This window comes from Ammodytes marinus, assembly GCF_949987685.1.
Source record: "Ammodytes marinus genome assembly, chromosome: 8".
NCBI lineage: Eukaryota > Metazoa > Chordata > Actinopteri > Uranoscopiformes > Ammodytidae > Ammodytes > Ammodytes marinus.
In genome coordinates, this window is record NC_137212.1 from 28,314,279 (window position 1) to 28,335,778 (window position 21,500).

The 21,500-nt window shown below is 40.9% G+C and overlaps 2 protein-coding genes across 2 annotated transcripts; both read left to right on the forward strand.

Annotated features, from left to right (window-relative positions):
* Positions 1-163: 163 nt before the first annotated feature.
* On the forward strand, positions 164-2,889 carry sft2d2a (SFT2 domain containing 2a). The gene is made up of 8 exons (XM_080033230.1): positions 164-349; positions 436-525; positions 806-891; positions 1,332-1,413; positions 1,734-1,769; positions 1,867-1,925; positions 2,496-2,525; positions 2,641-2,889. The coding sequence occupies exons 1-8, from the start codon at positions 284-286 to the stop codon at positions 2,678-2,680; spliced, it is 489 nt and encodes a 162-aa protein (XP_079889356.1). The 5' UTR covers positions 164-283; the 3' UTR covers positions 2,681-2,889.
* A 3,697-nt stretch (positions 2,890-6,586) lies between these two features.
* On the forward strand, positions 6,587-21,224 carry chd1l (chromodomain helicase DNA binding protein 1-like). Its single transcript, XM_080032675.1, has 25 exons — positions 6,587-6,754; positions 6,892-7,004; positions 7,700-7,806; positions 7,921-8,032; positions 8,133-8,164; positions 8,297-8,378; positions 8,496-8,658; positions 9,056-9,211; positions 10,004-10,099; positions 10,216-10,312; positions 10,471-10,544; positions 11,083-11,193; positions 12,242-12,356; positions 13,235-13,388; positions 13,638-13,836; positions 14,448-14,593; positions 16,232-16,395; positions 16,490-16,686; positions 17,046-17,144; positions 17,232-17,302; positions 17,780-17,894; positions 18,727-18,835; positions 18,930-19,136; positions 20,204-20,288; positions 20,933-21,224. Exons 1-25 carry the CDS (start codon positions 6,658-6,660, stop codon positions 21,053-21,055), a joined length of 3,024 nt encoding a protein of 1,007 aa, XP_079888801.1. The 5' UTR covers positions 6,587-6,657; the 3' UTR covers positions 21,056-21,224.
* The last annotated feature ends 276 nt before the right edge of the window (positions 21,225-21,500 follow it).

Genomic DNA, 21,500 nt, shown 5'->3' on the forward strand with positions numbered 1-21,500 from the left:
ATCAATTATTCCTTTGATTTGTTCAGCGGTTACAAAATACTGCTTTGATTGATGTTTGACATCTCCCTGTGCTGTCAGATTGATTCACGTGACTGAGAAAAAAAGAAAAAATATCAGAGTGAGACCTCGCCTCTCCGCTCAGGTGTGACTAGTGATCCACCTGGCCAGGTAAGCTACCGCGTTAGTTTGTTGAGCATCCACACAGATTTGTGGAAACACATTTTCCCCCTCCTCGCAAAGGGCAATAACCACAGCTCTTCACCGGTCTAAAGCATCCTCGGCCATGGATAAACTTAAGTCGGTGTTGAGTGGCGAGGAGGCGCGCAGAGATGACCGAAACGTTTTACAGGTAAAAACATTATATCTAGCACCAACTGAAACGCTCTTCCCAACTGAGGTAGCCTATATTCGTTGATAACACTGTTTCTGATGCAGACTGTCAATGAAGCCTCTACTCTGGGCTGGGGCACACGTGTGAAGGGATTCATCGCATGTTTCGTGGTGGGGGCCGTGTCCACTATTCTGGTAAGGATCTGTAGTCTAATGTAATGGTTTCTATAAAAAATCTCTATAATAATGTTAAAGTGCTACACACACAACGAGGAAGCGCGCAGGGAGGGACAGACCGCTGAGGTGGCTCTACTGGTTCTTCTTGCCCTGCGGAATGCTGAGCCAGTCCCTATGTCTTAGATATGACTGTCTTATGATGACTGCCTGTGTGTGTGTGTGTGTGTGCGTGTGTGTGTGCGCGCGCGTGTGAGCGCGTGTGCCAAAAAGTCAAAAAGTCTTGATTTGTGTCTTGCAGGGAGTGTGTATGCTCTTCCTCCCCAAGATCGGACTCATTCTCTTCATTGTGTTTTACACTTTTGGAAACCTATGTGCTCTGTGCAGGTCAGTGTCCGCAAATAACTTTATATATCATATTAATGCAGCTGAGGATGAAATATGAAATGTACCATAGTTTTATTGTAAAAAATCATTCTGAATCTATTCAATTATCAGTTAAAAACACAATTGTTGCCGAGCACCTGTGTGTGTGTGTGTGTGTGTGTGTGTGTGTGTGTGTGTGTGTGTGTGTACAGTTCCCTTACACAGCAACAATACAGTATACCAAGGCATGCACACACACACACACACACACACACACACACACACACACACACACACACACACACACACACACACACACACACACACACACACATCACGAAAGGCCTTTACCAGCAGTCCAACGCGGGTATCACATTGACCAGTTTATTCATTTACACTTTGAAAAAATAAATCAAACTTTGTAATCTGTTGTTTTAATTCTGTGATCCTGTGTCCGACAGCACCATGTTTCTGATGGGGCCACTGAAGCAGCTGAAAAGGATGTGTGACAAAACCAGAGCGCTGGCCACTGCTATAATGATTGTGAGTAGGCTATACTTGTATAGTGGGCAACCCTGCTGCAGCTACAGCTGATCTTCACTTCTACTCTGCCACAGCCTCCTTGGGTCTGCAGAAGGGAAATGCAATCAAGATGAACTGACATCTAGTCCCTTATTCATGCATGAAATCACATACTCAAACAACACCGTCCTTCACATGTTTGCCTAGAAAACCATCCGAATATTCTGACTTATTTATGTTGTCGCTGATAAGGGCCGAACATCAACCCAGCATGTCTGTTTTAGTTCAATTTGTCCCATTTCTCTCTCTCTCTCTCTCTCTCTCTCTCTCTCTCTCTCTAGACCTGCCTTGTGTTGACTCTCTGCGCAGCATTCTGGGTGAGTGCTGATCACTTCTAACCTACTCATTGAGAACATGACACTGTAGTATGGATTAAGTCTGATCTCTTTTTGTGTTGCTTTGTTTATCTTCCAGTGGAAAAACTTTGGACTGGCGTTGTTATTTTGCATCTTGCAAGTCCTGTCGTTCGCCTGGTGAGTCCTGCAGCTTGCCTTCATTTGATTTGATTTTAGATTTATTTTTCAACTGTTGTATTAGACGTATGGGAGAGACAGAGATGAAATAGGAGCAGAGAGGGGGATGACATGCAGAGAACGACCCGGGTCGCATTTGATCCGGGGTGTGCTGCGACAAAGACTGACCCTGCGTTCCAATCCCTATACTTCCCTACTATTTAGTATGCCAGAAAAAGATTTAGGATGACCCGATACATGCACCTCAATTGTAGTATGCTGAAAATACATAAATGCCCCATACTCCAAAAGCATTTTAGTATATTCGTCTTTATTCTTGACATTTCTTGACATAATGAAAAAAAAATCTTCCTTATCTGATTTTTTTTCTCTCCCGTGGCCCTGAAACTCTTCTGTACTCTAGTGTGTAGTGTAGTAAAAAGAAAAAGTACGTGATTTGGAACGCAGGGTGAGCCTCTAACCACTACAACACGAGTGTGCCCCTCCATTTGAATTGATTTGAACCTATTGTGTTTCACTCTGAACATTGACAAACTGTATGACTCATGCCTTGCGCTTTGCTGTTTGCAGGTACAGTCTGTCATACATCCCGTTTGTGAGGTTTGTCATTTTTTTTTAAATGCCATTATTCTAAATTAGCTGCAGAAATGCTCCGATTCAAAATGCCACTCCATACCCTGTCTGCATGTCTTGATTTATGTCACTTACTTTCCAGGGACGCAATATTGAAGCTGGTGGCGATGTGCATCAAGTGAAACCCTGTCTTTGAGCGGAGGAAGCTCTACTGAAACCATCTGACCATGCTCCTATTCTGTTGATATGTAAACCACACACATCTGTATCGGCAAATATGTTTTATTTCCTTACTAATGCTTCATTCACTTCTACCAATTTTGATAAGTGTGGGCTTGCCTTGTTATATGTGTAAATATGTGTAATAAATGGATGTTTTAATGGTTTTGTACATGAATTGTTTCCATTAGTGAGAGGAGTGAACTGTCGAGATCACAGAGGGACAACATGAAAGCGTCAGTGTGTGAACTGAAGGATAGTGACGATTTACATATCTATTATGTAGAACTTCTGTTACCTGTAATCTGCTGCCTGAAAGCTCTTTTGGGTCCAGAGGAATAGTCCCAAAATACTAATCAGTTTTATTTGTGTAGGCTATATAACATGTGCATGGCACAAGTATTTATTTATTTATATCCCGATTGTATCTTTGTATTTTTTTCCAATATTGCTCCTAAACAAAAGTTGTATTTCTGTAACAGAGCCTGACACTATTTTGTTTTTAATATTGCTGTGAAACACAAATATGTAGTTGACATATTCCTTGAATGATTCATATTTTGTGTGATTTTATGCACAGAGGTTAGATTGTATGGAATAGGCTTGATAAAGAGGGTGGGTGTCTGTCAATGTGTCAACAGACACTAAATAATCACTTTTAGTGAGAGTTAGGGGCTGTGGCTCCATTGTTCCAACATCTACGTTTTTAGGTTAATGTTAATTAAAAACAAACACACTCTTCTGATGTAGCCTAGTTTCCATGTAACAAACTGTAGAGTTAAAGGCTTTTAAACAGGGGTTTAATACAGTAGCCTAACTATCAGTGTTCTCTGCAAATATTAAGTATTAGGCTACAATGTGAATCTATTAAAAATGTTTATGAGCAGAATAGAATAACTGTCTCTTGCTTTTATCATTTTTCAATTCACCCAATATGTATTCAGAACATGTTTCTGTTTTAATATGGTGCCATCTGCAGTGTAGTCTACTTGTGACACATCGTTTATTTATAGTTTGTGTGTTACTGAAAAGGTGGATGAACTTTTTTTAAATGTTTTATTCCACATTCATTAAAGGAAGTATACAGTAGACTACACGTTGTGTACTCAAATACCCATTATGTAGTAGGCCTATTTCCATTGTATGCTAGGGGCCTAGGCCATTATTGGCCTACTTGTAGGACCTACTATTCACTTTCTTGTACCTTGAATGTAAAATATGAACCTTATAAACTACTTGAGCGCTCCCAACTGGTTCTTAACCTAACTAAAACAGTCTGCATGTTTTTCTCAAAGAAGGCCTGTGACAAAAATACAGATTCCATGGTATCAATACAGGGCCAAAAACTTACAGTGGTCCAGGAATTCAAGTATTTAGGTGTTGTTATCGATTCACAATTAAATTTTAAGCAACAAGTAAAAAAAACAGTAAACAGAATGAAATTTAATTTATCCAACTTCAGATACATTAGAGAAAATATGCCATTTGATTCAGCAAAACTATATTTTAATTCAATGATTATACCTCATATGACATACTGCATGACAAGCTGGGCATTGGCATGCAAGACCACGTTAACATCTGTGGAAACAGTATACAAACAAGCCATTAAGATTTTAGATAAAAAACCGAAAACCTATCACCACTGCAATATCTTAAAGAAGCACGATTTACTGAGTTGGCAAAACATGATCAAGTATGCAGACTGCACCCTGGTTTTTAAAATTCTCAACAGACTCGCCCCAGCACCATTGCAAATGTTTATACAAAAAAATGAAAGTAGATCCACCAGGGCAACTTCTCGAGGTGACTGTATTGTTCCTTTTAGAAAAAGTGCCTATGGACAGGCTGTATTTTCATACCGTGCAACTCATACCTGGAACACACTACCCGCTGCTCTACGTGAGCTTCCCACTCTTGGCTCTTTTAAAAAATGTCTTAAAGTATGGCTGCTGGAATCTCAAAACTGTTCACACAATCTATCATAGATTTTAATTTAATTTTATTTTATTTCTTACTCACTTGTTCTGTCGGTTGCATTTTTTTTTTGTCTGTTGTCTGATTGTCTGTTTTTATTTATGAGTACACGCATATGTTTGTTTCATGTGATTGGTGTCGACCAATCAAGGGACAAAGGATGCAAATTAGCACTTGCTACAATCCTGTATATTTACATGTAAATGTCTATTAATATGCAATGTCCCTTTAAATAAACTTAAACTTAAACTTAAATAAGTGTTTTATTAGCTTACAGCACAAGTCCTGAAAAGAGCTCAATGTATTCAAATGTTAATTAAAAAAGAAAAATGTAGCCTAGTTTTGCAGTAGGCCTAGCGCCCTAGCCTGTAACAATAAGATAGTCAATAGACAATCATTTAGATATTGCACATGGTAAAATTGCAGAAGCATGTACAGGCAGAGGTGGGCAGAGTAGCCAAAAAATTTACTCAAGTAAAAGTAAGTTACTTTAAGATTATAATTACTCAAGTAGAAGTAAAAGTACTCATAAAAATTATTACTCGAGTAAGAGTAAAAAAGTATGCAGTGAAAAGACTACTCAAGTACTCAAGAGTACAAGTAGGCCTACTGAATGACTCCAGATTTATTTTTGAAATATACAGAGCAACACAAACGGTACAGAATAGACACGAACATAATATAAAACAGCAATGTTCAAATAAAGATATGTTAAATAACATCACTTTAAATAAAACAATAAATAAGGTATTTAAAAATCAAATGAATAACCCTTGAACTCAAACAATAATACATTAATTATCTGCCAAATTAAATACATCACCCTTCAAATAAAATGATAATAAATTAGGCTTGTCCAAAATTATATTAATTAAAACCAATACACTTATAACACTGTTGCAATTGTTTTGCACATACACATTTTAAAACAAATTCCTACAATATGTCACTGGCCCTGAGAAAATGATCTAGGTTGTGTTTAGCCCCAAAAATATAAAACACAAAATTAAACTTCGTTACACATCAAAACCTGCTGGCACACTCACTTAACGTATGAAACTACAGAGTGGCTGAACAAAGAGACCACTCTCAGACTCTCACACAGCCAGACTGGGGCATGCGAAGTGAGTAGGCTACAGGGAGAACAGGACGTGTCAAAAAAGAACAGTTTCTCTGTAATTGCGAGTGTGTGGGAGTCTGTGTTATATGCGTTTAACATGGCACGGCCACGGACACAACATCGGTGCAGAACCGCAGCCTTTAAAAAAGTCCGCGGACATTGTTGAGCCATGGTTGAGCCCTATGACAACATGACAACACTTGTCATGTGACTGAAGTGGCTGCATTTGATTGGCAAGCTTTTGTAATGTGGTTTTTATTGGTTGAAATAGTCACGTGATATAGATGTTGGCTGAAGACGTCCCCGGGGAGAGAAATCATGAGAGAAATAGCTCTCGCATACGTAATAAATAAAATATATAAAAAAATAAGGTAACGACAGTCACGTAGCCAAATGGAACGGCGTAAAAGTACCGTTCTTTCTTCAAATATTTACTCAAGTAAAAGTAAAAGTATGTTGCAATAAAACTACTCCTAAAATTACAATTTATTCAAAAAGTTACTCAAGTATTTGTAACGGAGTAAATGTAGCGCGTTACGACCCACCTCTGTGTACAGGTATTTCAGCTGGGAAACTATAACTACATTGTTTATTTGTTTTTGACAAATATAGCAAATGTTTTCAAAGTTATTAGTGGGTTTTAGACTGTATAAAGAATGTAGCCTATTTTTTTTCTCAATCAAATTTTCAAACTAGCGCGCCGCCTTTTGCCCAGCCCCACGTGACCCAGTCAGGAAGTGTAGCGGGATTTTACAACATGGACCCATAAAGAAACAACAACACCAGCAGATACTTGGCTTTACATATCTGTGTTGACGCAAGTTGTGTAATGTGTAAGTGAACATGGCGGACATTTTATCAAAGATTAAAAACAGCGTACCAGAGAAAAAGAAGAATGCGGCTGTGGCTCAGAGCGACGTGCAGAAGTGGGGTTTGACAGGTATACAGTAGCATAACTTAGCCGAGTAACGTTAAGTCATTTTAACTGGCTTCATTCATTCAGTATAATAACCTTAACGAGCCGATACTCCTGCTTCACTCCCTATAATGTGAGTGTCCTCCTCCTCCTCCTCACAGGCATCCATCTGCGACCCTACCAGCTGGACGGTGTGGGCTGGTTGACCCAGAGTCTGGAGAACCAGCAGGGATGTATTTTAGGAGACGAGATGGGTCTGGGTAAAACCTGTCAGGTGAGACAACCATCAAGTCTTCCTAATGACTGTAACAGACATGCATGGAAGTGTGTTTATTTACTTTATATCAATAACTGTTCACAACTTACTGTGGCTTTAAAACTTCATGGCATTACAGTGCATGTGTATTTTTCCACAAGCTCTCCCCAGCATCTACCATTTTCATTTATACAGCCCAGTATCACAACAAAATAACAATCTGCATCCTTTAATAGGGCAAAAGAGGAATAAAGCTCAGGAAAGAGTAACAAGAGAAAGGGGTCCCTCTCCCAGGAGGGCAGACAGACAGACAGACAGACAGACAGACAGACAGACAGACAGACAGACATGTAGCCTAGTAGATATGAACAAGTTTCCATGACATGCCATATATATTGTGAAACAAATGTGAATATTGTGGAGTTTTTTTTTTAACTTCTGGTCTTCCTGACTTATATCACTGACTAGTAATTAGGCCTATTACACTGTTGTAATAGTGAATCATTTAAACATAATCATTTATCATTTTAATATCTGTCTATTCCCCTAGTTGAGGTTCATGCAGGCATTTGGACATTTTATAGTAGGAAATGCATTTAATAGATTGTGTGTGCGGGCTGGCTGCTGTCCCGCTTGATGGAAATTCCCAATTACAATTTGGCTAAAGTGCATATATTTTTTAATTGAAAGAGTTTTATCATTGGTCCCTTCAGACTATCACTCTGCTGGTGTACATGTCTGGCTCTCTGGGGAGGAGAGGTCCCTTCTTGGTGCTCAGCCCGCTTTCTGTCTTGGAGAACTGGAGGAAGGAGCTGGAATGGTACAATTCCCTTTTTTGAAATCCCTTATCAACTTAACTGATCATCTACTCATCATGACGGGTCCACACATACTGTAACATGTAAAACTATGAGCATGTGTTTTTTGCTTGCAGCTTTGCTCCCTCTCTGACTGTGCTGTGTTACAAGGGGGACAAAGACACTCGGGCTGAGCTGCAAAGGGAAACGGCCACGCAGGACTTCCATGTTCTGCTCACTACATACGAGGTCTGGGCCGGTTTTTATTCCGAGAAACAAACAGAACTACGTAAAGGTTCATTTCATGTAAAAACTGACATCTAAATCTATTTTATTCTCCAATTTTTAGCTGTGTCTCAAAGATGCTTCATTCTTGAGACGGTGAGTGTTTCCTGGATTGACATTTTGTTCTGTAAGATTCTGAGAGGAAGTGGATCTTGTTACAAATACAATATAATAATAATAATAATAATTCCCTTTGTCCCTCTTTAATCCTATGCCTGTGCTCCTCAGGTGGAAATGGAAGGTGCTGGTGGTGGACGAGGCTCACCGACTGAAGAACCACAATTCACTGTTGCACAAAACCTTGACGCAGGTAAGTAACTGACTACATTTTTTTTTTTGGTTTCTCCATCTTGTCCAACTGGTATCATTGTTGTTGTTGTAGTTTTTTTTTCTTTCTAACCTTCCCCCTGTTCATTTCCCTGTGTAGTTCTCAGTGGGTTTCAGAGTGCTGCTGACGGGGACACCCATCCAGAACAACCTGCAGGAGCTCTACTCACTGCTGAGCTTCATCCAGCCCAGTGTCTTCACACTGGATGATTTGGACTCCTTTGTAAACACTTACTCCAATGTACAGAGTCAACCTGCTCTGGGTAATATGACAGACATCTATTTTGTTTTTTTTATATATGGGTTACATTCTGCAGCCATTTAGAGATTATTAAAGATAATGTGATAAGAAATATCGTTTGTATATCGTTAGCCTCATAGCATAATTGCCTAAATCATATTTACTCCACTCTACTTTTACTCAACATCTACTCTACTCTATATCTACTCTACTCTATATCTACTTTTCGTTAGCCTAATAGCATAACTGCCTAAGTCATATTTTAAGGGTTATAGAGTAGGGTAAAGTAGATGTAGAGTAGAGTAGATGTAGAGTAAAAGTAGAGTAGAGTAAATATGTTTTAGGCAATTATGCTATGAGGCTAACGATATGTATTAGTGTACTCTGGCTCATGAGTCCCACTGTGCTCCTGTTTGCAGCTGCCGAGCTACAGAGTATCCTGGAGCCCTTCCTGCTCCGTAGAGTCAAGTCAGAGGTGGCTGTAGACCTGCCCAAGAAGACAGAGCTGCTGGTCTACCACGGCATGTCAGCTCTGCAGAAGAAATACTACAAAGCCTTTCTGACCAAGGACCTGGGTGAGACTTCCCTGGCCAACAGGATTATATAGGCAGCATCCCATTTTTCATTCCTTTCATTTTTTTTTGGACAACAAGCGTTCTCCGGAATCACTGATATCCACCTTTTTAAACCTTCCCCAAATTCTAACCCAGTACACGGCAGTACCGTTGGGTAGGGTCTATTTCTACTTGAAATGTTGCCTATTTGCTTTTGTTTTCTCGATTACATTGGACTAATCACGATGACATTACCTTGGCCAAATTCAACTGTTTTACCGCACAGCACTTGAACACATCGCAATGAAATCAATGCAACCTACGTTCCAAACGAAGGAAATGGACAAAATCCCTGCATGTCTTGTAAAGTATATTAAGATCCATTCTTATATTTAACAGAACTAAGATTTTTAATACAGTCATCACTTTTATAGCATCTTCAAACACAGACATTGGTGTTGCTGCTGGACATGGACATACACTCTTATGGCATTTATTATTAACATGCACCTCACATTACAAGGCAGTTTTTTTCATGGCGGTAATTTAAGGAATACCATTCCGGGATACAGTACTACTGCCTAACCCTACTGACTGATACTGGGATTTTAGAGACGCATGGTGTCAATATCTGACATATCGATACCAATAAATATGCAATTAGCTAATAATGATTGATATATAACTCTGGCCAGTTGATTGGTCGACCTCTTCCATGGTGTGACTGGCATTGTAATACTCAGAAGACTTTTTTAATTTATATAATTCTTTGGCACAAAGTATCCTAGACTTACCTGTCATGAACGTTTTCAGAGGTGTTTGAAAATCACCAGGGCAACAACAAGAACCGGTTGCTGAGCATCTTGATGAACCTGAGGAAGTGTGTGGACCACCCATACCTGTTTGATGGTGAGATGTGATGTGACCAAGGCAGCTGAACTAAACTGATCTTAGTCATTGCTGATAGGATACATCAAGCACTCCTTCATGTACTTCTGTGTGTTCACTCTTGTTTGCTTGGCCAGGGGTGGAACCAGAGCCTTTTGAGATGGGGGAGCATCTGGTTGAAGCCAGTGGGAAGCTTGTCCTTCTGGACAGCATGCTGACTTACCTTCACCAAGAGTAAGTCCATCCGCTGGTTGTTGGGCTCCACCTGGTGGCAGTTTAGGCCCGCACACTACATGCTGACACAATGTATTGATCACTTGGAGCTGTTATTTTGATTCTTTCCTGTCATCATTTGTACACTCAATCTTAACTGTTTGTGTGTGTGGGTGAAGGGGCCATCGGGTCCTGCTGTTCTCTCAGATGACCAGGATGCTGGACATACTTCAGGATTACATGGAGTACAGAGGTGAACCGGGAGTTAAGATGCCTACTAGGCTTTGTAGAACCTGTTCTCACACTGACTTTAAGAACCTCACAATCATTTTTGCCAGCATTATATGCATCTTACCTTTAAAAGCTGTAGTGCGTAACTTTTCAATATAAGTGAATGTCGATTACATTCCACCCATTGCCAAATAACTTAAGACAAAGTTGATTAAGATCCTTAAAACTTATTTCCCAGTATGGCAGTATTTACAAACTGGCGTCACCCCCAGACACTGGCACAGGAGCTAAAGAGGCACCAATGAAATGTTTCAGTTGTTGATTCTACTGCCAAGAAAAAACCTGGACTTACAGCAGAAGGAATAAAATCCATGAAGGATCACTGAAGGCTTACCACATGTAGATGCGTGGACATTGTTGTTGTAATTCATCAGAATTCCTCATGGAGGCTTCATAAGTTACGCACTAAAGCTTTAATTTCCTTGCTCATAGCAAAACTTTCACAATATACATTTTCTTCTTCTCCACAAGTAAGTACTAAAGTGAGTGTTTCCATGCAGGCTTCAGCTACGAACGCCTGGATGGGTCTGTCCGTGGAGAAGAGCGAAATCTAGCAGTGAAGAACTTCAGCAGCAAGGACATCTTTGTGTTTCTGCTCAGCACTAGAGCAGGTAACTGAACCACGCAACCATGAACCAAGGCACATTGTGTCCTTTTTATGTGATGGATTTAAAGGTGAACTGAAGAACTTTCAGTTTTTGTGAATTCTTGCAACCCATTTGGACAAAAGCGTTATTTTTTTTACATAGCCAACTGTTGTTCCTGGGTGAGCATGCCCATGACAAAGGCATTAAGAAAAACTATATAAAAATAGCATTCTTTGCACTGATGGTCTTGTTTGCTGTTACATCAGAGTAAAAATTAGACTGTTTCTGAAATATTTAAAAGTTACTCCTAGCACCTTTTAAGTGGATGTCATCAGGTGTCCAAAATAATTATATATTGCTTTTTAAACTGTCTCAGGGTTGCAGAAAATTGGAAAAGGCATTCACTTTTTAAAATCTTGTTTTATTAATTGTACTATTACGGCTAGTTTAAAAATGAAATGTTAAAATGTATTCTGTTAAGCACTCGTGCTAGCAAAGATCTTAAGGACAGCAGGCGCTGGTGTCATAAAACACTACTGCTTTTGAACAAAGGGGCTGCTAGAATCAACAAAAAGTGAACTTTCCTTGTAGCCACTTTAAAGATAAATTTGTGATAGATAAATGTTATCTATTGCTGCATTGCTGAGTGTTTGTGCTGTGTGTGGATGGGGTTATCGTCCAAAAGGCGGTGGTTAATTGCATCTCCAAGCAACATGGTGGTGAGTTTGTAGATAACCCAGTCGTTTTGCATGTTAGGTCAACACAGTGACTGAGCTGCACTTGCACGCTTTCCTGCATATCTCAATCTAACGTTGGCGTTGGTAGAGGAAGCTGAGAGAGGAAAGGGGACTGATGTCACACAGAGATAAGAGCAGCAGGCAGGATGACACACACGTCTGTGAATAAGGCCAGCCACTTCACGTACCACGCACACACTCTGACAAAAACATAGAAACCTCATTTCCTCTCACAAATTGTCACCTATATTTGTGTTCAGTCCTTGAGGCTGTAGCAGTAAACAATAAGTGTGAAAGAACTGTTGTTTTCAGACATTGTGTTTTGTCTTTTGCAGGCGGAGTGGGCCTGAACCTCACCGCCGCTGACACTGTCATTTTCATGGACAGCGACTTCAACCCTCAGAACGACCTGCAGGCCGCCGCACGCTGCCACCGGATTGGCCAGAACAGGTGACGCGTATGAAAAAATTGATTGCAAGCATTGCAGGCTAACACTGCACTTGATCAGCTGTATTACTAAGGTGATACATAGTGGTTGTTAGGGTCAATGGCATTACTTAAAAGGTCAGTTTACTCATTGTGGAGAATACACTTATGATACCATTGGGGTTATCCATGGTAAGGCATGAAAGAGCACTCCACGCAATGCAACTTTTTTTTTCACGTACTCAGTAAGCACGTCACAAGACCGGTAAACAAACTTTGATGTGTACACTGGATGGAGTTCCCCTCACCCACTTCAAATAATAGACGGAAGAACCTGCGCTCTTAACAATGTGCGAGACGTTTGAAAGATGCCAGGACTGTCTGATGTAACATTCAGCTGCAATATGGGAATTGTAAGCAGTTAGAAGATATGCTCTATACTGGGGACTACAGCTCTGACTGATATGGACCATTTCCTTTTTAAAACGTGTCTCTCACAAACTTAAAGGGGCAGTATGTAACTTTGGGTGCGTCGGAGAAGTTAAAAAAGTCAAACTTCACTCAGGGAAATTGGATCCCTGGAAAAAATAATGTTTGAAGCTAGCAAAATGCTACTGTAAAAGTTACTGTTTCACTGTTGTTTAGCAGTTTTGTTCACAAAAGAAAAATTCTAGACCTACATTTGGTTCCAGCCTGGTGCCTCCAAAATACTTTTGTTTTGATTCAGGACAATAGAGTAATTCAACATTAGGAATTACACGTAGAGGAAAAAATGATTTGTGATTTAACTGCTGATTCTAATAAATAAGTAAAGAAATCCCTCTCCTCTGACACTACATAGTGCAGCTTTTAATGGAAGAAGCCCTTTCATTTTTTTTTCATAGACTGTGATTTTTTTCCAGGCCCGTGAAAGTGATCCGCCTTCTGGCCAGAGACACCGTGGAGGAGATCATGTATTCTCGCGCCGTATCCAAGCTGCTCCTCACCAACACTGTCATCGAAGAAGGACGCTTCTCTCTGCTGGAGCAGGCTCAGTCGGCCGCCGCTGGACTGCAGGTTTGTCAAATTCTGTAAAAAGCACCAAAGACCAAGATGTTTTTGGCTTCTTCAAGGCTGTATAAACAGTGCAGAGAGACAGAGATGAAATGGGGGCAGAGAGGGGAAATGACACGCAGAGAACTGACCACGGGGCGGGATTCGAACCCGGGTCTGCTGCGATAAGCCCCCAAAAAAGCACCAAGCACTATTCTGTCTATATTATTTGAGTCACTACCTTTGTTTCCTGCCCCCCCCACACACACACAGCTCAGTGAGATCTTAAAGTTTGGGGTGGATAAGCTCCTGTCGTCAGAGGAGAGCTCCATACAGGATGTCAAACTGGAGCAGATCCTGGGTCCATCGTGTGACGGTCAGTGGCTGGATGATGAAGACTTGACCTCACTCAGAGAGGAGGAAGAGGAGGAGGAGGAGGAGGAGGAGAACGCCTCTGAAACTGAAGGGCAGAGTAGGTTATTTTTTTTTATTGCAGTGCTCCTCATTTTCACCGCTGGTAACCCTGCTAAACAACCCCAAAAAAACCAAATGAAAAATAACAGCCAAGAATTCATCTACTGGGTATGTTGAACTGCCTCCTATTGCTATTTTATTTAGAGGTTTATATATACAGTATTACAGGGACATTGTACATCGTTTCATATAATAAAATATAAAATAGATGCCATGCATACAGGTTTCTAGTCAAGGCTCATTTGCAACCCCTTTCCCTGGTTAGGCCTTTACTAAAAGTTACACACAAATAAGAATACAGAACACATCAAATACAGGAGACATAAAGAAAAAAATAAGGACAATGGTGTGTGTGTGTATGTGTGAGCGTGCGTGCGTGTGTGTGCGCGCGTGTGTATGTTTGCATGTGCGGTTCAATGTTACAGGGTTTATTCAGTTTCAACCATTGTTTAACTTAAGTGTTAAAAACCTTGAGCTCTGTCAATGTTTTAATTTCTGACGGTAATGTATTCCACAGTTTAGTGCGTGTTGCTGCAAAGGATGATTGTCCGAATGTGGTCTTTGTTTCGCTGTATACGAGTTGAACATGCTCTCACCATCACCCTTCAGATCACATGTACTACTTTGAGGGGAGAGACTACAGCAAGGACCCCAGCAGTGAGGACCAGAGGAGCTTTGAGCGTCTGCTGGCGGAGCAGCTGGACGAGTTCCAGAAGACTGCTGGAGAGGGCCGCGCTCTGAGACACAAAGCTGGGGTAAGAATCTGGAATAAGTTAAATTATTTAATAAAAAAAGTAAATGAATTAATAAATAGATTAAATAAAGTTCAATGAATAGAATTAAACGAAAAAGAGATTGAGGAACAAGTAAAAGATAAGATATAATTGAGATCAATGAATACAATTAAATTAGAAGCAAAACAAAAAATGTGTGCATTGTTTATTGTAAATAGGGCACTTTTTTTTAAATTCTTACATTTGCCTAAAATGGAGAGAAAAAGATGGAACCTTTTTGGTTTTCTTTCTCACCAAACAAGGCACTAGTTCTTGTGAACAGCCTTTATTCAGAGCATGATGTGTGCTGTAAAGTATGAATTAGGTCATGTACTGTACATACCTATAATTTTGTTCCCGCTGTACACACACACACACACAGTTTCATTTTTGTTCTAGTGCGTCTATGGTTCACTGACTAGTTTGGTTAAATGAGCCTAGTACACATTCCCATTTCCCATCTTCAATTTCACCTCAATCACTGAACAAATCAGGTGTTTGTTTTTTCTTCAGGTATCCAATAACACCCCCTTGTTTTTGTAGATAACTTTATCATACCTGTAACGGAACTGTGAGATGTTTCACTTTGGGTTCAATTCAAGGCTCTACACTGCAGGTGAATTTTCATGAGACAGTTTGGCTAGAACATAGTTTTGTGAGAAAAAAAGAAAGATTTCACCTCGCTGATCCAGGTGTTTCTATTAAAAAAAACATCACAGTTAAAGCTTCATTTATTTTCTCTGCTAATAGCTCAAAAAGAAGGGGAACATTTGAAAGATACGTAAGCCAACAGGACTAAACTTAAGCGATGACACAGCTGCTAGAAACTGTATGATTTGAGTGTTTTGCTCTGATCAGCAGAAGATGGTTGATCTTTGAAGTCAAGTTGAGACATTCATAATAATGCACTCCATCAAAGCTCAACTGCTCTACAGTTGTGCCTGGAGGCGGACGGAGACCTCTCTATGTGTGTGGTCTCGGCTCAGTGGTGTTTTTCACACGGCAGGCTTCATCTGCAGTGTTTCAGCAACCAAAGTAAAACTAGACCCTACGTGCAACTATCAGAGGCAGCGGTTAGATTTGGAAATGCTGGGCTAAGATTGAAAGATTAAGGAGAATCACAAAAAAGCTAAAATTTTCCATGTGACGAGAAAAACGGGTAGCATCAGATTCACTGTGACGGCCATTGAATTGTAATGGTTATTGTGTACAAAAAAGCCAGTGAGAAATCATATGGAAGAACTACATAGTACAGTTTTAAAGCAAGCCCCAACCACAGCGAATTCTACCCCCAGCATCCAATGCGTAAGTGACAAAAAAAATTATGAAAAATTAGGGGTGTGGCCTCTTGAGTGACAGCTAGCCGCTGGCCCTCACTTCGCCTCAGAGGTATACGTCAGCTAGATAGGCGTATCTCCCTGCTCCCAACGTCACATCAATGCCCTTTTTTGGTAAGAGGAAATGAGGCGAGTCAAAATCTGACAAGATGGCAACGCGCATCGGAGAGGACAATTGGATGCAGTTGAAATAACTGAGATCAGCCCGGATGCTTCGTCCATTTCATACTATCTATGCTTTAAAGATGACCCTAACGGTGTGCTTTTCTCTGCGTGTCACCAGGTTTCACTGTCAGCAGCCCTTGGCATTCCAACCAGGAAGAGGAAACCCCTCAGCGATGCTGAGCTGGAGCTGAGGCGCCAGAGGAGAGAGGAGGCCAACGCCAAGAGAGCCAAAATACAAGAGGACGTCAAGAAGAAGCAACAAGAGCAGAAATACAAGAAAAAGTACAATCAAGTCAAGTCTGTTTGCTTTCAGCGACTTATATATAGTGTAGTGTATATACAGTATATATATTTGTCCTTTTGTGTCATTTGGCAGAATGGCGTGGTGGGAGTCGAGTGGCTACAGATCCCGGTGCCTGCAGTCTGTTGACAGTGAAGAAGAGGAAGAGGAGGAGGAGGATGAAGGCAGTGTTTGCTCCACAGACTCTGACAGCACGGCCATCCACTATGTCCTGGGTGATGTCACTCATCCTCACGCCGCCCAGCAAGACGCCGTCATTGTCCACTGTGTCGGTATGAATACTAGGTTTACATTGTCATCACAATGGCAACTAGAGGGGCATCGATTCAACTCTTTTTCAGTTCCGAGCAGATTCAGATACTGTCCCTCTAACATAATTATCATACTTTTATTTGTTGGTGCTGATATCTTGTGTAATAAAGGTTGATTCATTCTGATTTAAAAGACAAGGAAAATATATACTTTAAATTGAACATCCGCTATATCCCTAGCCGTGGACTATGGAATTTGGGTCTCTATATCAAATGTGTTGAGTGCACCTGATACCAAGATCGGTCCCACCTTAATGGCAACGCATCACTTGTAAGACAGGCGGCTCGTTACTTCAGTACTGGTTGTGTTTTGTGTGTAGATGACTCTGGCCGGTGGGGCAGGGGAGGCCTGTTCACAGCTCTGGAGGTCAGATCAGATGAGCCAAGCAAACAGTATGAGCTGGCCGGCAAGATGAAAGGTAAGATCAACCATGAGGCATGACCAGGAGACATCACACAGCTTTATGTGTAAACGTCTGGATGAGAACCATGCCGTTTTGTTTCAGACTTGGACCTGGGAAACGTCCTGCTCTTCCCAATAGATGACAAACAGTCCCGATTGGACGGCCAGGATCAGGTAGGTTCTGTTTTAAAAGGTGGAGTCAGTGATACTGGAGAACCTTGTTGTCAAAATCGTTTTTTTTGTCAAAGTTATTGAATTTCTCTTCACGATCCGCCAGTGAGCAGAGCCTGTGTATTAACACTGGATTTCTTTTCAGCGTACACACAGTCGTACAGGTAGCGGATAGTGAGGAGATATTCACCGATTTTGACAGAAAAGTCATTTTGACAACAATTTTTCTCCAGAATGGCTGACTCCACCTTTTTTTAAATGAAATGCCATGCTGATTTCAGACACTCTCAGCACTCTGCTTGCCTGTTCCGCTATCTCAGTAGTGTACTATGCAGTAGTAGTAGTGATCAACAGTGTGAGGCACTGGGTGTGGGTTTGCGTGCGGTGACAGGATTGTGAGGTTGTGGCAGAGTGGCAGCCGATAACACTGTGACACTGATAAACATGAAGCCTTAACATGTTGTCTTCCTGTTACCTCAGTTGGCCCTGATAGTGGCACAGCAGAGAGACAGAGCAAACAACCTGTCTGGGATCTGTCTCACGGCCCTGGACCAAGGTCTGAAGAAGATCTACGCTGCAGCCAAAAGAACCAAGGGTAAACGGTCAAGTCATCCAATCGAAAACTAAGTGTGTTGAGTGTGTTTGTTTATTTGTCGGGGACCATGTACAAAAATCACAATGTTCTCACAGAGAGCAGTTTGCTGATTTCTGTCTGCAGTCTCTGTGCAGGTCAATACAATAAAACATAGAAACATGTCACATCACAAAGCACATACAGTATGCTACACATGAAATAACCGTTTGCCTTTTTTATGATTAAAATTGTTTAAATAAAAAACTAAATCAATAAAAATAGAAAATAAATAGAAAACTACTCAAACTAAACTAATGTGAGCATGATTGGTTATATACAATCCATTTTTTGATCCAGTGTGATAACCAATCAGCACCAGCTTTTAGCTCATTTTGGGATGTTTTTTTAATGCTCCTAAGAGAAGGAGGCCTGACCCAATGCAGATCCTCTTTTAGGGACTCACTGGACACAGTACAAGCGGAGCCTCTTTCCCACGTTCATAGTGAGTTTTTTAAATGTTGATGCATAGCGATCTAATTATAGACAGGTTAGTCCTCCCCCGTGCTAAAATGAGCACATCGTGTGACAGAAACACGAATGAAATGTCTCTTTATTGTGTTCGACTTGACTGACGAGTCATACAGGAGACTGTGTGTGTGCACAGGCAAATTCTTGCAAGCAATTACTGGGGGACAATGCAAGAGAAGACTTGGACTGCACTGTAGTAGAACTGATTGGAACCCTTCTTGGTTCACTGTTTTCTGTTAGTGATATGTAGTTTGTGATAAGAGGTTGAGGGGGCAAATAGTCACGCAAGACTCTCACTTCCATGTTTCTGTGAATGCGTCCCCAGCGAGCGTGCATCTCCCTCGTATCGGCCACTCCACCAAAGGCTTCAACTGGTACGGCACAGAGCGGCTCATCAGGAAGCACCTGGCCTCCAGAGGCATCCCCACCTTCATGTATCCTTTAGGACGCTTTCAACAGAGGAAAAAAAACAAACAAATAATTTCTCAGAATGTGTCAGGGGTAATTTCCACTTAATAACACTGACAGATACTACCACAACAGAGCGGCAAAGAACACAGCAGCTGCCACTCAAACGTCCACCCCTGCGACGTCAACACCCTCCTGGGTGACTGATGATGAGACGGAGGCAGACCCCCCCGGGCCAACAGAGCTCCCGGGCTTCATGAGAGGAGTGCACGTGTTCTTCTACAACCTGCCCGCGTCGGAGAGAAGGAGGCTGGCCAGATACCTCATCACATATCCTTTCAGATGAGTTATGTGCTCCTTGTGTGTGTGAGAAGAAAGGAGCCACTACAGTTAAACATGCATGTGTTATATCAGTGATTCAAAACAGGGTGCAATGTTGAAAAAATACAAACCCTATGTTTTGACAAATTAAATGACATGTATGTATCCAACATATACTAAGCTACTGAGCTAAGCTTTGACACAACCTCCCAGCTTTTGTTTTTTTACCGTCATTGGCCTGTCACCACCGTCAGATGTCAACTCCGTCAGATTTCCTGTCTGACGGTGTTGACATATTTAACGTTTCTTAAACGTAACAAATGGAATTTATCTAGCAGCCATTTGGTTTTTCTGTTGATGTTAGGTGCTAGTATGAACTACTTCAGGAAAATAAAATTATCAAAAAATTTCAAATAACTTCTTCAGAAATTGTAAGTCGTTGTTGACATATCATAGTTGTGACAGGACTTTCAAGATTCGGAATGTAAAATATTCTAAAACTACAACACTTATCAGAGCCTGTCTGACTCTAATGTACTCTGCAGAGGTAGAATTTCAAAGTGACAGTTGCCCCTTATTTTGCCTGATTTTATTACATTTTACATAATGAAATGTCTGACGGTGTTGACTTAAAGTAAAGTGGTCCCACCACTTAGAATCCTTATAAAACATGAATGTGTTGTAGAAAAATAGTTTTTATTGATATGAGAAATTATTTAGTGTTGCTTATGATGAAAAAAAACTCTTTTTAATCATTAAAGTACATGTTTAATAGGTTTTATTGCATATGAAAGATTGAAACCTTCTCTGAGGACACACTGTTTTGGACGTTGTGAGAAGATAACAAGTGTCATATATTTGAAATTTATAATGATAAAATTAAATTTAAGGGGATAATTGTGCTCCAGACATTCTATTCTTAATCCCTAATAACATCTACAATTTGAAATATTTTTAGTTTTAAACATAGCAGCATTTACATATGGAAGACGGCCTTTTGTCCCGGTTCTCAAGAATCACTGATACATGACTGTATGATGAATCCAAAATGTCAGCCTTCCTTAGCTGTAGTGCACATATGATGGAGATGAGGAGGAGGTGATGAGTGAGGAGGTCACCCACATAGTTGCAGAGGTGGAGCACAGCATCCACAAACAGGTGAGTATCTGGCTGCCGTTCACTGATAGCGATCTGAGCTCTGATTTAAAGCTATAGTGCGTAGCTTTTCCATATAAATGAAATGGCGGTTACATTGTAGTCAAGGCCAAATGAGTTGACACAAAGTTGATTAAGTCTATCAGCTCCACCAAACTCTCTCTGTATTTCAAAGTATGGCAGCGTTTAAAAACTTGTGTCGCCCCCGGAAACTGGCGCAGGAGCTCAGAAAAATGCCTAGAAGTGGACAGGAAATGTTTCAGTTGTTGATTCTACTGCTACGAACAAACCTGTATGTAGGCCTACAGCAGAAGGTATTCAAATCCATGCACAATCACCTAAAGGCTTACCTCATGTAAATGCGCCGACATGGTGTAATTACTCAGAATTCCTCCAAGGGGGGCGACAGAAGTTGGGCACTATAGCTGTAACACCTGTGATATACATGCTTCAGTGGAAAACTTACAAAGCCTTTTTATTCTCAAAGATTACAAGGTAAAGATGAGGACTTCTTTTAGTTTCCAACGTGTGTGTGTGTGTGTGTGTGTGTGTGTGTGTGTGTGTGTGTGTGTGTGTGTGTGTGTGTGTGTGTGTGTGTGTGTGTGTGTGTGTGTGTGTGTGTGTGTGTGTGTGTGTGTGAACCCTAGGAGCTGGAAGGTGTGGTGGGTCAGTACACTCAGGCTGTCCCCGTGCAGAAGGCCTGGCTGGAGTCCTGCTTCTCCAAACAGCGACGAGTCAACACAGAACCCTTCCTTCACCTGCTCCAATAACGCTGCTGTTGATTGATTATTATTATTATTATTTTTAAATACATATAGGCTATTTTTTTTTCTACTAAATCAGCCCTTTTGTGTCGGGCTTGAATGAACTTCACTAAACGTAAAGAGAACACCTGAAAACAGTCTCAATAGCATCGCTGTGTAAAGTGAGACAATAAAGGCGCCCATGTGTCAACTACTTGTGACAGTTTGCCTCGGGTTTCTGTCATAAATTCAGAGCTATATAATCATCTGTGTGCGTGTGAGTGTTTTTGTCATAAATCAAGAGCTATAAATAGGCTACTGTGTTTGTGTCATAAATCAAGAGCTATAAAATCGTGTGTGTGTGAGTGTGTGTGTAGGGCAAGTGAAACACAAACTCACTCGTGCTGTGTAAAAGGTGGAGTTTGACAGGAGGGCGGCGCTCCTCACCGTCAATGTACACACCTCAGTCACC